The sequence below is a fragment of the Populus euphratica genome, unplaced genomic scaffold (genome assembly GCF_000495115.2).
Source record: "Populus euphratica unplaced genomic scaffold, PopEup_1.0 scaffold576.1, whole genome shotgun sequence".
In the NCBI taxonomy this organism is placed as follows: domain Eukaryota; kingdom Viridiplantae; phylum Streptophyta; class Magnoliopsida; order Malpighiales; family Salicaceae; genus Populus; species Populus euphratica.
In genome coordinates, this window is record NW_011500450.1 from 51,445 (window position 1) to 67,895 (window position 16,451).

The following is a 16,451-nucleotide window of genomic DNA, read 5'->3' on the forward strand; positions in this document are numbered from 1 at the left end:
CTCCTCTCTCTCTCTCACACACTCACACGGTCTTTTTTCTGAAGTGAATATATATATAGAATGATGGTGCCATCATACTTTTCCTTTTTGCTCTTCTGGCAAAATGGAAAATTATTACATTTATGAGAAGGATGACACAAGCTTGTTGGAGTCTCTTTCGCTTAACTATATCTGTAACTTCTCTGGAGATGGTTGAGTTACTGCTTTACTACTTGCTTGATATTACATTTGTTGCATATAATGAACAGAAGGCTTTCCATGAGACTCTGTTCCAAGAGTTCAATTTTCTTGGTTAAGAGGCTAGATGAACTGGTTATAAAACCTTTAGAAGGAAGCATGACTTTGTACTACCTTACCAATAATGTTATAGGTAAAATTAATATTCTAATACCACTAGAAAAAATAAATTGTGTTTATGAATAATGGTGTAAGAAAATATGCTCAAAACTTACAAGTTGGGACCTTTTACCTTGGATAAAACTCAAGTCACAAGCTCTATATAACGGTAAGGAACACAAACAAATCTCAGCTGAAAAATAAACCTGTCAAGTGGAAATTAGTTTCATTTCTAGTAAAGCAGAAGCTTCTGATTATATAGTCTATGCTAATTTGTTATGAGATGGTTATAGAAAACTGAAGGCAAAATATTGTGTTATTATGCGCTGGAAATCTGGAAAAGTTTCCTATGAGACCTTTTTCTTTCTAAGAATTTCAAATCAAATCTGAACTTTCTTTGTATGATGAACTTGCGAATCAGTTTTGAATACAATCTTCTGCACGCAGAATATTCTATGATTGTTCATGTCATAGGTTGCGCTGGATATTTTTATCAATGAGGAGGCAACTAGTATCTTGATGGTTATATAGACAACTCAGTCAATGCTCCCAGCAGAATTTCAGTACCCTTGTGAACTAGTCTCAAAACTATATATTTGTGTTAGCAAAGAGGACGGGCCGTTATGCTCTTCCTTAGTTTCAAAACCTTTTTGAAGATTTTGTTTTTGAAATGACCGTGTCCCAAGTCATTTTTTACGCTGGATTGGATTATATTCACTTAGCTAAGTGGTGTTTTCTAAACTTTGCAGGAACATTAGAAAAGTTCAGATGCAAATACTTCATCTTAAAGTCTTAGTTATACCATTCAATTTAATGATTTTTTGTTTGTTTTATTCGAATATTTTAATTCAGTCCTGAAGTTGGGAAGTCCTTTTAATCATTTGATTCTGGTATGTCTAATGCTGACTGCCTCGGATTCTACTCAGACATTTGCTTGCACATGGGGACACGTACCCTCTAAATGATTCTTCAATTAGGTTCAAGCAAAGTATCTACTGGATGCTGCCTTACTCTGATACTGTTTCTTCTGTCTTTGGAATATATACAATGGAATGATGAATTCAGTTCTATCCATCAACTGCTACAAAGGAGTTCACAATCAAATTTAATAGACAGTTACCTGTTGATTTGGACATAGATTATATGCAAAGATCATTCAAGAGTAGTTAATTTAATTCTCACTTGTTTCTTAATTGTTATTGAAATCATTGCCGTGCTTGAAGTACATGGCATGTGCTTTTCAATGATATTGAAGCATTTTTGCCTCAGACTAATTTCGAACACCTGCTGCCATTCATACTTTAAAAAGCATTTTAGTGACTGATGCACTGCTTATTAAAAGGTTTTCAGAAGGTACAAGCAATATCATCAGCAGATGGAAATGGTTGCTTCATTTTTTGAATCAGTTGCCGGTCTTAGTGCTGCCACCCGGTACATTTCCGTGGCTGTTAAGGCAGTCTCAGGGAATTTTGGGTCCATAAAACATGCCATCTCTGATCAGCTCAAGCATGTCACAAAAGCCCTAGGAGAGAATCTGCTCTCCCCAAACACAGATGGAAGCAGAACCGTGGGGAGCTTAAGATACAAGGATCAAAGCTTTCAAAAGAACAACTCTGGGGGGCCAAATGTGGGTTACCTTGAGCCCCAAGAACACATCTGGAGGCCTCAAAGAGGCCTACCAGAACGTGCAGTAGTGATTCTCAGGGCTTGGCTGTTTGAACATTTTCTTCACCCGTAAGCGGCCGCCCCCCACAACTCATCTATATTTTGTAGTTTGGCGTGAACTATCTACTAAATCAAGTTTTCCTTGTGCAGATACCCTACTGACACAGATAAGCACATGCTAGCTACTCAAACAGGTCTATCTCGATACCAGGTAAGTCTGCTCCTTGATCATCTCTATAATCATTTCTTTCCAAGGATCTAAGGCACTGTGGATGATCGAAGTAACACATTTCTAGCTAGGCTCTGCATGAACATTTTCAGGACACTATTATTGCCCCTTTAATTTTTTAAACACAAGTCCTTCATATATTAGTTCATACCCCCATTTTATCTCATTGAGCGTGGATGTTTTTCAGGAGAATATTATTGTTTGAACTGTTACTCCAATTTATAATAATTCTTGCAAGTTCATGAAGTTGAACGTGATGTTCATAATAATATTGACATCAAAGTTAAAGAAACTAAGCTTTTTGGTATCATCAGTCACATTCTATCACATGAAAATTTGTTACTTACATGCACACCTTCCTGCTTCTTGGTCTGGAAAGTTCAATGACGCAGTTCAATGAAAATTTATTATTTGATAGAGAAACATCGATTGGATTGCTTTTTTTTAACCCTGTAAAAACGTTTGTTGATTGCTTCAGGTGTCAAATTGGTTCATAAATGCCCGGGTGCGCCTTTGGAAACCAATGGTTGAAGAAATACACACTCTTGAAACCAAGGGTTTGCTGGAAAACAATCTAAGTTCCGGGAAGAATGGTGGGAATTCTGCTGAGGGTGCCAGCCAGCCAGATGGTGATCACCGAGCCTCCAAAGAGCTAGATACAAGTTACATGCCTAGTAAACAATTGGAATGCTCTAGTAATATTGGCTCCTCAGGGGGCAGTAGAGATCAACTAGATGCCGAGCAGTGGAATCAAGAGAAGAGATCGAGAGTGGAATCTCAGGCTCCGATACGTGCAGATAGATCGTTGATGAATTTTATGCTCTATCAAAAACCTGGGAGTGAAAATGGGGGCCTTGGCGCGGTTTCACTTACGTTGGGTCTCAGACATGGTGCTGAAAATGCTCAACATGAACAATTGCAACACAGTGAGAATCCGCTTAGACGGCATTATTGGAGGCCAGACGATTCATGATTTTGTGGGCTGATTGAAGTGTCTTCTGATTAGTGGGAGTTGAAAGAAAATAGGTGGTGAGGGGGAGCTTGTTTTGCCACCTTTTATCCTGCTCTGGCAAGGAGAATTACAGTTTAGTACTGTTGAAGATTACAGTTTTTTCAATACATGGTGGCGGGTTTTTTGCCATCAAACAATATATAGCTTGAATAAGTGGTATATGACAATATCTGTGTTTAATTTGTCGCAACGGATGCACATAGAATACACAACTTTTATTCTATTTTTAGTAAATGAACTTTGAATTTTATCTCTCACACGCGCGCTCGCGTGAAGAAACTAAGAAATGTTTAATTTTTTTTCTTAAAGTATTTCGGAATATTTATATAAAGAGAGCATGATAACATGGAATATTTTTTTTATCTAAGAGCAAAAATATAATATGATTTAATTTTTCACCGATTAAATATAAAGAACAAAAAAAAAAGGTAAGAAAAAGCATATAAAAACTAGTGAAAGCTAATTCAATCTAGCAAGGTGGATATATAATTTGAAATTAAAATTAAAAGACTAGTTAATTTGGATTAACTTGATAAATTTGTGTTCTATACCATAAGATTGTGATAATTTAATAGAAATTTTTCATTAAAAAATTATAAAATTTTTTTATTAAAAAAATCAAAAGGTGATAAAAAAATAAGATGAAAAAAAATATTAATCCCTGTTAATATTTTATACTTGTGACCCGAGTTATCAACTGAAACTCAATTTCTAGAAAATAAAAAATTGAAGGATGAAATAAAAAAATAACACAAAAAATCCCAAAAAAACAATCAAAACAATGAAGGTTAAAATCAAAATAAAAAAAATTAAAGGGAAACAACAAATTTTCAATATAATAGTTAAATTGAAAAGAGTAAAAACATTAAAAAAAAAACTAAATCAACTTGGTTTTTTGGATGAAATTAAAAATAATAAAACTTTTATAAAAAAATCAAGAAAAAAAATCAAAATACTAAGAATCAAATTGACAACACCAATACATGATAAAAACAATTGAACATGTAGATTTTTCCCATCCATGTGGTTTTTTACATAAAAAATCATAAATGTAAATAAAAAAATTTATACATGCTTCTAATTAAATAAATTATGAAACCTTGTGTAAATAAATAAATAAATAATCATCATCAATAAATAAGAATATAATTAAAAATTATACATGCTTCTAATTAAATAAATTATGAAACCTTGTGTAAATAAATAAATAAATAATCATCATCAATAAATAAGAATATAATTAAAAAATTAAAATATAAATATAGATGAAGATATTTAATATTGTAACATGAGTTATTTACCTAGTTATGTTTAGTAAATTTATTTCTTAAAATCAATTTGTAATAGAAACCGACACATATAAAATTTATTGAATAAAAAAACTATATACAGTTGTATATATTAAAAATATTATAAAAATAAATATTTTTTATTTTAAAAATTAATTTAATTTATATAAAATATTTAAAATATAGATGAATTATGATAACCTCTTAAAAAACTAAACACATTCAATATAATTAAAAAAATAATTTTAATTTTAAAAAGATCAAATAAACCAAAAAAATCACATATAAAAGGCATTAATTAAAAGATAAATTTAAAAATTATTTTAAAAATATATACAAAAAATATTAATTAAAAAATAAAATAATGAGGTATGGCCTTGCTGGCTCATGTAAACCAAGCCAAGCACATGGTCTATCAAGAAAGGGCTTCTGTGGAGGCTTTTTTTTTTGTTTTTAATTTAATAGGATATAAGGGCTTTTGTGGAGGCTTTTTTTTTGTTTTTAATTTAATAGGATATATGATATATTTTTTGTTTTAATTTTTTGTAAAGAAATAAATAATGTGTTGTTTGGAACTCCTAGTAGTTGAAAAAATAAGATTCTTATTTTTTATTTAAAAATTTATTTTTAACCTAAAATGTCTAGAAAACATTTTAAAAACATTATTAAACCAATTCATAACCTCTAAAAAATTATTTTAAAACTCAACATTAATTTAAAATAAAATTTTTTTCTAAGCATAAATTTTTTATGCACTTTTTTTTTAAATACCTCATATCTTGATTTTTTATATAAAATTATTTACTATAAAAATTAATTATTTTAATGGCTAAAATAATCACCAATATCAACTTTTTCTCTCTTTGTTATGATTGTTTTTTTCTTTGATACCAATCAAGCTCTTTATGCATTTCAGACTTCCTTCTTCACGAATGTGTAGTATACTTTATTTTCTGACTTATAAATAAAAAAAATTCAATTGGTCCCTTTGAATTTTAATAATCCTATTTTTCGTCTTATCAAGAAAAAATAAAAAAGAATATGTTGTTAAACTTTCGTCATATTCAATCTTAATCACGCAACAGTAACTGAAGTTCATTGAAATATTTTTTTTTTGAAAATATTTATTATAAGGATAATATTAGTTAGTAGTAGTTGTAGTTCATGGAAATAGGTAATTATTGGCTTACTTATTAAATCTTACATGCGCCTTTATATTTTATATTAATTAGTGTTCAGAGATTTGTATTAGTTTTGCAAGAAAAAATAATAATTACAAGACTACATGGCTGGGGAAATAAAGGAAAAAAAAATTAATTTAATTACCTAGAGAAAAGAAGCACACGAATAGCTATGGATAAATTAGGGGATATTGTCAAGGGAATTAATTTAATATGTCCATGTATATTAGGTTTACTTTCCAATCTATCTTTACAAGTTTAACTGCTGCCAATGTGTCTTTACATTTTAGTTTATTCTCCAGTTTATCATCAAGCACATATTTTCATGTAAATTAATAAAAATACCCTTATGTGAGGCATTAAATTTAACCTAATTTGTTAAATAATAAATATGAAAAAATGAATTTTAACATCATATGACAATCATTTTTTTTCTATTTTTTAATAAATTAGGTGGAGGTTTGAGTTTTTCAAGTGAGGACATTTTCATCAATTTGCATAAAAATATCTATTAAAAGGATATATTGGACAATAAACTAAAATATAAAGATAAATTGGAAAGAATAAAACTTGTAGGGATAGATTAGAAACTAAATAAAAAATGTAAGTACACGTTGAGCTAACTTTCCATAACAATTAAGTTCCTGTATTTTATTGATTTCTTATTTATCATTGTCATAAAATATACTTCATATGTGCTTTGATCTCAAATACAGATGATGCAAAAGATAAATAATTTTTTTTATCCCGAAAAGATAAGAGATTTTTCATAATATGAGAATACCATATTAATATATTTAGATAATGAAAGGTAGATTTAAAGGAAAACCAATACATGCATACATACACACACACACACACACACACACATATATTAGACATTATGTAAAATAAATAATTTTTTTATTGGCATTATGTAAAATAAATAATTTTTTTTATTTTTATAATTAATTAATTATGCATGATATTTTCTATTTAGTTATTTAATTAATTTGATTGAAAAGATGCTTTTTAAATTTTATAACTATATTAATATAAAAAATTTACCTTTTAAATTTTATAAACTTTAAAGAGATATATCATTAAATTTTATATATTAAATTGAAACGGTGTCATTTTTTATAAAAGTATTAGTTTGATATTAATAGAAATCAATCAGAAAACAAATTTTTTTGTCCATATTTTTTCTTTATAAACTTTTTATTTATATTTACAAAAAAAAACATAATTTTCATAAAACATATAGAAATTATAGTCTATAAATTTAAATTTTTATTGTATCCTATAAATATATTACTTTAATACTATAAAAAATATATTTTTATTTGCTAGAAACTCAATGAACCTCTTGTTTACTAGAAGGATAGATAATACACTCATTACATGTTTGAATACCCTTGAATTTATTTGACAATTACCATAATGTCATCATATCTACTCGATGTAGATATTGAGCCATCAACATATATATATATATATATATATATATATATATATATATATATATATATATATAAAGGAGGAAGTTATCCCCTAATCAATTTTTCAGGTTATTGGAGGTGAAGAAACAAATAATTCTACCCTCCTGTCTACGCAATTTTTTTTTTTTGATTTACGTGGGGTATTCAAATTTACTTACGCGCATCACGACTAATCCTTACAGCCCACTAAACATCCTTCAAGTTAAATAAACAGGTAAGACACACAGGCTTTAAAACCGGGCTTGACAACTTCCATAAAAAGACCATCTTTGGTCAACATTTTATTGTAACATCCCCTCAACTAAGATAAAATAACAATCTCATGCAACCGAAAATCAGAATAAAGTTGTGTGTATGTGTGTGTGTGTCTTGAATCGTTATTATTTTATAGTTATTGTCTAACATATCTCATTTTTGATGTATCACTCTTAAAGTTATATCATTAAAGTAATAGCTATTATATAAATCTAATTTTCTACATAAAATTAGGCATAGTTTTCTTTGTTTTGATATTACCAAGTTATCGACTACGCTTCATTCAATCACAACACTCAATCTTCCACTTTAATCCAACCATTTTGGATCATATCCCATCTCATCATACAATATTTCACATAGCAATACTTCATTATGCTTTCTCAACCTTACATTATCAACAAGTAAAACATAACAATTATATTCTCTTAAAATAAAACATTAACTACATGCAAATAAAGACTCAAAGGATTCATATTGAACTAATTATTACTTTAACATGTATCTATCTTTTAAACATGCATAATTATAATTACTAAGTATTCTTTTTTAATAATTTACTACTCATAAGAAGTGTAATTTAAAGAGTTAGGAATATAAGAAATTAAATCAAATTTAATTGTAATTATTTAATAACTTGCTCAAATAAACTCAAAAACACTTCATTTAAATAAAAATCTTAATTTTTCATGCTACCAATCTCAATTCTCCCAACTTCTCTTCTCTTTTTATTGTGGCCGGCCCTTCTCTCCTTTCCAATATCTTCCTTTACTTGACTTTTTCTTAATTTAATATTCCAAGTTTTTCAATATTACAAGTTTCAAAACTCTTTCTCACTTTTTCGTGTTGTTCTCTTAATTTCTAATGTTTTTCTTTTATTCTTTCTCGTTTCCCTTTCTTTCTCTCTTATGGCTAGGTACTTCCCTTATTAATAACTTATAAATTATAACAATTTAATTAATTCCATTCATATCCCTCAATAGTAAATTTTCATGTTTTTAGCATAAAATTCCTAAGTATCAATATAGGTTAGACCACTTTTTTATCTGATTTATTTTAATTTTTATTAATTTACATCCCAATAAATTTATTTCATAATAATCCATTTACATCTGGTCTTTATTCATGTTTTTGTATTTTTTATTTTTCAGCTATTTTCAAAATTTTATTTATTTCTGCTTTTATTCATTTATTTCCATTAAGGTAATCATTTAAAATAGTTACTTATCTTAACATTTATTTCAATGTTATCTTAACATTTATTTAAGTGTCCTATAAAATTTTGTTTCATCTAGGGCTTACACATTTATACTATCAAGTAACTGGTCGACTAGTGACATTGAGTTAGTTAAATTGGTCGACCGATTTAACCTCAACCTTGAAATTTTCTAATTTTCTTTTTTAATCCTTCTTATGCACTTAAAAATAGTTATTTTCATGTAAAAATTAAGTTTAAAAATCAAAGAGATAGAGGGGTCAAAATCTGAAATTTTGGCCAGTAACCAATTTATTTGTGCTCTGTCTCAACCAATCGACCAATTAATTTAATTGTATGAATTGGTCAACCAATTCACACATAATTCAATTTTTTTTTGTATTTTTTTTAAATATGTTTTATGAGTCGATATATATATATATCCAACTTATAGACTTAAAAGCTAAACCTAACTGAAACCTCAAAACATTATTGTTTACATAGTAGCAAATACTATGTTTCTTTATTTCAATTTGTTGGCCAGTTAAATTAATATGATGAGGTTGATCGGTTCATCCCAGAGCTGCATTGCTAATGAATTTTGCAGCAAAACATATTTTTCATACTAAAAGGTATACATTTTATCACTAAAATATGTCAAATTTATTTCCAATAATGTATGCACACAAAGAGAAAACCTCAATTGTCATTAGCATAAATAAAACCTAAATTCCTCATTTCTTAAAAGCAATCCTTACCTAAAGGCTTAAAACTATTAGCTAGTTGATGTTCTATTCTTACAAACTCAAGTACAATATCAACTTTCATTATATGACCTTTTAGAAGATGATGTATCACTTCAATATGTTTTTTATGCGAGTGTTTTATAGGATTTTTAGATAGATTTATTGCATTAGTTTTATCATACTCAATAGGTATATGATTAAAATTAAGTCTAAAGTCTTATAAGATTTGTTTCATCTATAAGTTTTATGCATATCAACTACCAATTGCTATATATTCTACTTAAGTTATAGATAGGGATACTAACTTTTGTATCTTACTTGCTCCAGACTGGTAATGATCATGGAAAATAATATATTTCATTAATACATTTTCTATCAACACTAATAAAACTCGTAAATCTATTAATGAAACACAACAAATACTTATAAATTAAAACTCAAAAGTTATCAATTCATTAATGAAACCCATAAATCTAAAAAACAATACAACTATTTTTCCTTGATTTTTTGATGTTTAAGTGGTGATTTCACCTCTTATAGTGGTGGGGGATGTCAATAAAAGCTTGAGTCGGTGTTTTGAAAAAAAAAATAATAAAAGCTGTTTTGAGTAATTGGAGGTTGGTTTCATTTTAAATTATTAAGTTTTTAGGGTTTTTTTTCTAGGAGTAATAGCTATGAAAAAAAAATTATATACTCATTTTAATTACTATTCTGATCAGCAATTTATATTAAAATTGTGATTTTACATCATGGTTTATAATAAAAATATGATTTAGAAAAGCAATTACCTTTAAAATCATGATTTCAAATATTACTTATGTTAAACTCTGCTATTTTTTTATTAAAAAAATTCAAACTATTATCTTAAAGTTTTCTTGCAATTATATTATCTTTTTTTAAAAAAAAAATCCACAGGTGAAGCGGGGAGATAAAGGGAATAAAATGAGTAAGGAGAGGAGCGGCATGGGACATTGAATTCGAGACAACATGTGGGTTGACAGGGTAGGGAAGGAGTGGGAGCCACCTCAATCATGGCAAAGATGCCAGCCTGGCCTCAATCACATGACAGAACACGTGTGCACGCAATAGGAGAAGGCAAGAAGTAAAGAACAAGAAGATGCTTCTTTAGAATTCTCACAGTACTTGGAAGCTTATAATTTGTAACTGAGTAACTCATTAACTCTGCTTACCATGTTATAATTCTTGTTTCTGAGCAAGTACCGTGATAACGTTAGATTAGCGGGAGGGGTAAAACTGATAATTACTTTTTAAAAATATTTTATATTTAAAAATATATTAAAATACTTTTTTATATTTTAAAAATAATTTTTAACATCACCACATTAAAAAAATTCTAAATAAAATAATTTTTTTAAATATAAAATAATTTTTATTTTTTTATGGAGCCAATATATGAAAAATGTGTTTTTAAAATTGCTTATAAAAAAAAAAATCTAATTTCGTAGGGAAAAAACCAAGAATATTCTTGGTTGAGGATCTGCTAAGAAAAGAATTGGAGTGCTTGGCTGAGGTGGACCAATCAAGATTCATGGTGGCAAAGGGTGTAAATTGGGTGGTGCATTGACTGCCTGGATGTATTGTTGTGCATGTACAACTTACATATAAAGGAAATTCGTTGCCTGCAAATTACAGCTCACTATCACACGTGTCATGGTGCTAGAAGAGGCATTAAGATGCTTTTCCTGTGTTGAAAAACTAGACTTCAGTTGTACAAAGGTGGACTTCTTTTATCACGGGTAATGTAATAATTTTATTATTTTAACAAACATAAAAATACTAAATTGCTCTGATATAGAAGATATTGAATTGTCTTATTTTAAGATTACATTAATTATTTTATGGTGTATTTTAATACATAAGTACCAAAATAATTCTATTTAATTTTTAAAAGATATTCATGTCATGAGAAAAAGACTATTTTACCCCTAACAAAGAAAAAAAAAAAAACAGAGAGAGAGACGAGGGAACAATGTAATAATTATACTATTGATAAAACCTAAATCATTTTTTAGTTAAATCTCATTTTAGACTTTAATTTCTCCCCTCCCCACCTTTAGCATTGCCCCACTGCACAGCCTTGAGCTAAGACCACTTTAGAAGCTTGAAAACACCCAACACTATATGAATATCAGTTCAACTCATAAAATTATAATCTCCATCAGCCAGCTTTAAGAACTCATCATGTTTTAATTGCAAAATTTATACTGCAACGAATCCTCCAACTTACCAGATCACTATAAAGTTTTTTCTTAAGTTAAGAGGTGTTTCAAGATTTTTTTTTATAACACAAATACTTCTAATATATATATATATATATATATAAAATGCACCACTAACCTTTTTGAGTGGCGCATGAAATGCCAAAATAGCTTCAAATACTGATGTTTGATATAACATTTAATGCGACTCATTACCTTTATTGAATTAAGTTTTTTTATTAGATTCGATATTCATTCTTTTAATTTCAATATATATAGTCTTGAATTTTTTATTGAATTAAGTTTTTTTAATTTTTTCAATTGATATTTAATTTTTATATCAAATATGATTCTTATTTTTCCATTGTCATTTTTAATGTTTCTTATCATTTTCTTAATTGAAATTATTTTTTAATTTTATCCTTTATGATTTGATTTTTTTTTGTGTCAAATTTGACTCTTTTTCAAATCTATATTTTTTTATTCCTTTTACCTTTTTTTCTATTTTTTTTCAAGTTTATCCCTAATTACTTTGGTTAATTGAGAATTTTACATTGTTATTTTTTCGAGTTTATTTTTGTGTTGTAATATAGCTTCATGATTCGTGTCACAAGTTCTGAAGATTGGATTGAGTTGATTGTGATTATTTTTTTTAATTTTATTCATAATTATTAGGTTATTTAAAAATTGATATTCTTAGTTTTTTACCTAGAAAATTATCTCAATATTATGTCTTTCATCATAGATTTAGTTGTTCATCAAGTTTAACTCATGTATTTTTTTATTTTTAATTTTGCTTTTTATTATTAAATTATATTGAGAATTGAACATTATAATTTTGTTTAATTTATTTTTTATAGAGTTATTTCATTTCTATTATTAAATTATATATTTAGTTTGATTCTTACTTAAATCAGATGATAAAAAATTATCATACACATTTTTTTTAGGGAAATTATTATTATTATTTTAGATTGTTTTCTTTTCAATCTTTAATATGTCACATTTTCTATTGGTAGGCTTGTCTAAGGCCAAAAGCAATATCAAACCATGAAGGCCTGTGATCATTAAAGCCATCCGCTGGGGGCATTTAATGATATGACACGTAACGTAGAGTCCAACGTGACCGCTTTCACAGTTTCACCACAGCCTTGGATTTCGAGGTTTTTTTTTTTTTTAAAAAAAATAGTACAGTTAGAAAAGAAAATTATTTGGCCTTTAGCACTCCACCTCTATTTTTTTTTTCTTAAAAACTTTACATATAACTTTTATATTGTCATGTTTTTTTTTTTACTCTGCATTCATTTTTTATAAAAAATAACTATTTTATTATAACACAAGTAACAGAATTGTACTCTCTCTCAAATTATTTTCTACTGCTGTACCAGTTTGCAATTTTATATTCCAATGCGATTTTTTAAAAGGCACATATATATATATATATATATATATATATATGCGCCTTTTAATCACACTAGTATAGCTAGGAATTTTTCTTATTCTATATTACAATATAAATATATATACATTATTTTTTAAAATTAATCATTAACTTATATATATAAATTTATCAAGTTAACAATAAAGTATCAATCTAAATACATAACACCATATAAATAAAATAAAATTTAAAGTATATAAAATAAAAAATAAAAATAAAATACGCTATCAAAATTGCATCCTTCGTTGTTTTGTAGAATAAAATCATTTATAATTAAATCCGAATAAATATCTTCATTAAGCTCTCATTTAATATAAATTATCATAAAATCTATTAAGAATTAATTTTTTATTTTATTATTAGGCATAGTTTTAAAGTACTTCATAAACTGAAAATACTTGCTTTATAGTGGCAGTATAGACAAAGTCAAAACAAAATAAATCAACTTGTCAATTAAATAATAATACTGTAACTTATTTGTTTCAGCTAATTCTCGACATAATTTAGAAATAATAGTTATATTTTAAAAGCTCTTATAATGAATCACATCAATCTGATAATGCTCTAATATTGAGATTTCAAATAATACATTTCTTATTCATTGAAATATTTAAGATAAAATCTCTCAGCAAACTTGAAAATAGCATCAACTTTATATAATTTAAAGTTGTCATTAGATTCTAAAATAGAGCTAAGTATAATTTATATTTTTTTATTTGAATTATTTTATAGAATTAAAATTTGTTTTCAATTTCATACCCTTTTCATTTTTTAATTTATTAGATTTAATTCTTATTCTTTTGATTACTGTTTATTTTATTTGATTTTTTTATGATTTTATCATCTATTTTTTATTGTTATGTTTTTAAACTTTGGCAAGTTTTTAATATATATATATATATATATATATATTAATTTCATATTTTAATATTAATTTGAGTTTCTTAGTTGAGCATGAATTTGGGATATTAATTTAGGTTTAGAAGATTCATTTGAATTTATTTTTTTAACTTCATGTTTTTTTTTTTAGTTTTATGTTTCAATATTTAATTTAAGATGTTTTTTTAAAGTATGGGAAAAAACTCAAAAATTAAGTTTTTTTTTGTGTAAGTTTACTATGCAAGATAATTGAAATTTTTGTTAAAAATAATCATAAAAATAATTTAGTAATCGATAAAAAAAATATGATAGAACTCCATTTGCTTTTTGATTTGTTAAAACTAAACTTAATGAATATTTTATTTCCTAGCTTTTGCTCTTCAAAGCATGCTTTTTTAGTAACACTCTCATAACGGAGTTGCCACCTGGGAGTTCTCCCGGTGAGTGCCGGCTTTTCTTTTCAAGCTTTCACCATCCTTTAAACTAGAAGAATGAAATAGGCCAATAGGATAATGTTGGAGTCTCTGTATAACTATGAATTTTTATGATTTTTTTTTTTTTAACTTGGGCTACAGCCTACTGTAGCCCTTTAAATACCTCCGTCCTTGCCAGCAAGCTTGATTCCCTAGCCTTGCAAGAAATGAGAGTTGCTATTCCTGTGCATAATTAATTAGATTTTAGGATTGTTTTTTAAAGTTATTGGTTTAAATATTATAAATCTTAGAATTAATAAAAATTTACTTGATTATTAATTATAGAATTTCAAGAAAGTAGTTAAGCTATTCTGTAACTTGATGAAACACCTATAATTAAAAAAAAAAATGAAAAAATCAAAAAGAAACGAGCGCTGATTTGAACCCTCACAAAATGTCGCACGGAAAAATCAAAGCATCCAATGCTGACCTGAGGGCTCAACATTAGTAAACAGCATCCAATGTTGAAAAGTCCATACCAAATCTGAAACCTTTTCATAATGGAAAAAACACTGAAACGGTATCGGCTACTGCTGGGCATGTCCCAACACTGGCAGGCGGGCAGGCTTTGCCGGCAACGCTGTGGTGTTGAATAGCAGCAGTTGTAGGGAGCTGATCCACATGTTATTCTGACAGAAACGCATAGCAGCAAGGCCCCTGCCAGGTGTCTAGTACGACTGTAATCTTTAACCATTGAATACAAAAAAACATTACACGAGTTGTTAAAAAAAAAAAATCTGTTAGAATTTTGAAATTTTATTCATTTACTTCTTAGGAGTAAAAATAAGGAAATAATAAATAGAAATTCAACTCTTTTTTTCTTTTATCATAATTGAAATCTTATTTTTTTTACAATAAATAAATCGATCATTACAAACCATCTTCATATTCTATATTATATGAGCTTCTAAATTTATATTAACTATTCATATAACTCTATTATGTTCATTCTATTGTTTTGAACGAAACAATTTCATCATGTTTAGATCATATTTAGGTAGAAACAAAAATAACATAGCCCAGCAACTTAGATTTTTATTTGAATCGTTTTTTAGTTAAGAATCTGCATGGAATTATGGTAGCCATTAGAGTTTAAACACAACCTAAAACTACAACATACCGCGATGAACAGGCTATTATTCCAGAAAAAAACAAAGCCTTTTCTATTCAGGTACAAGAACTCCACCTTATCATGTGGTTATCCTTTTGTTTTTCTTCAACTGTTACACAGCGCAAAGGAAGAAGAAAGGAAGAGCAAGAGAGAACAAACTGAGCCCTTAATTTGTTGAAGAAAAGTATTCATTTTAATATCCCAAATTACTATTTTTGATTTCTCATCTACATAGGAAACAAGATGCCAATCCAAGATAGATAAAGTACACGCAACTTACATTTATTTACGAGATATTTGGCTAGTATTTCATGATAAAAAAAACCATTTCCGTCTATTTTCCCTGCGCAGGAAACAAAGCCTACCTAAAACTTTAGCCAGAGATTCCACCAGATGACAACTGACAAGAGATCCACTGGAGAACTGCAGTGCCCAGCATTGGAGGTGGAATCAGCTGAATATAATATTGCCAGTTATGGATGTGGCAGACAAACAGGATTACAGTAGTATAGTTTGATGATATTTTGCAGTAAGATCGATCCTGGGATTAATGGAACCATTAATTTCTATGCTCAAACTAGCAGCTCAGATGGTTTGCATCAGACAATCTTGTCTTTTTCCTGGATTATTTTGTTGAGGCAGACAATTCTCAACTCGCAAACAGAACTCTTTAAGCTGTGGCATATACAAAAATTTCTTGAACTGCCGTGAGTGGAATACATTTCAAGCGACTTTCCCAGGCTGGTCTTTTTACCAGCTTACTGTGCGTAACGACCTTTTTGATGGGACTTCACGATTTGAATATCTTATCATTAACATGTGTCGTCATGCAAAAACAAATCCATCATATTACCCGACAATGTCACAGTGAATCTCCTCATTTTCTTCTCCGTATCATCCCTAGATTTTTTGTTTTAACAGTCATGTAGTTGTCTTTGA

The 16,451-nt window shown here is 27.9% G+C and overlaps 1 protein-coding gene across 2 annotated transcripts in view; it reads left to right on the top strand.

Moving 5' to 3' along the window:
- The window catches only part of LOC105114760 (BEL1-like homeodomain protein 9), a 6,370-nt gene extending 2,945 nt beyond the window's left edge, over positions 1–3,425 (top strand). For both annotated transcript variants that reach the window (XM_011011424.1, XM_011011423.1), the window contains 3 exons: positions 1,679–2,070; positions 2,152–2,212; positions 2,709–3,425. In XM_011011424.1, coding sequence (XP_011009726.1) covers positions 1,679–2,070; positions 2,152–2,212; positions 2,709–3,203 — 948 coding nt within the window. In that variant the 3' untranslated portion in view covers positions 3,204–3,425. The remainder of the gene's footprint in view (positions 1–1,678; positions 2,071–2,151; positions 2,213–2,708) is intronic.
- The last annotated feature ends 13,026 nt before the right edge of the window (positions 3,426–16,451 follow it).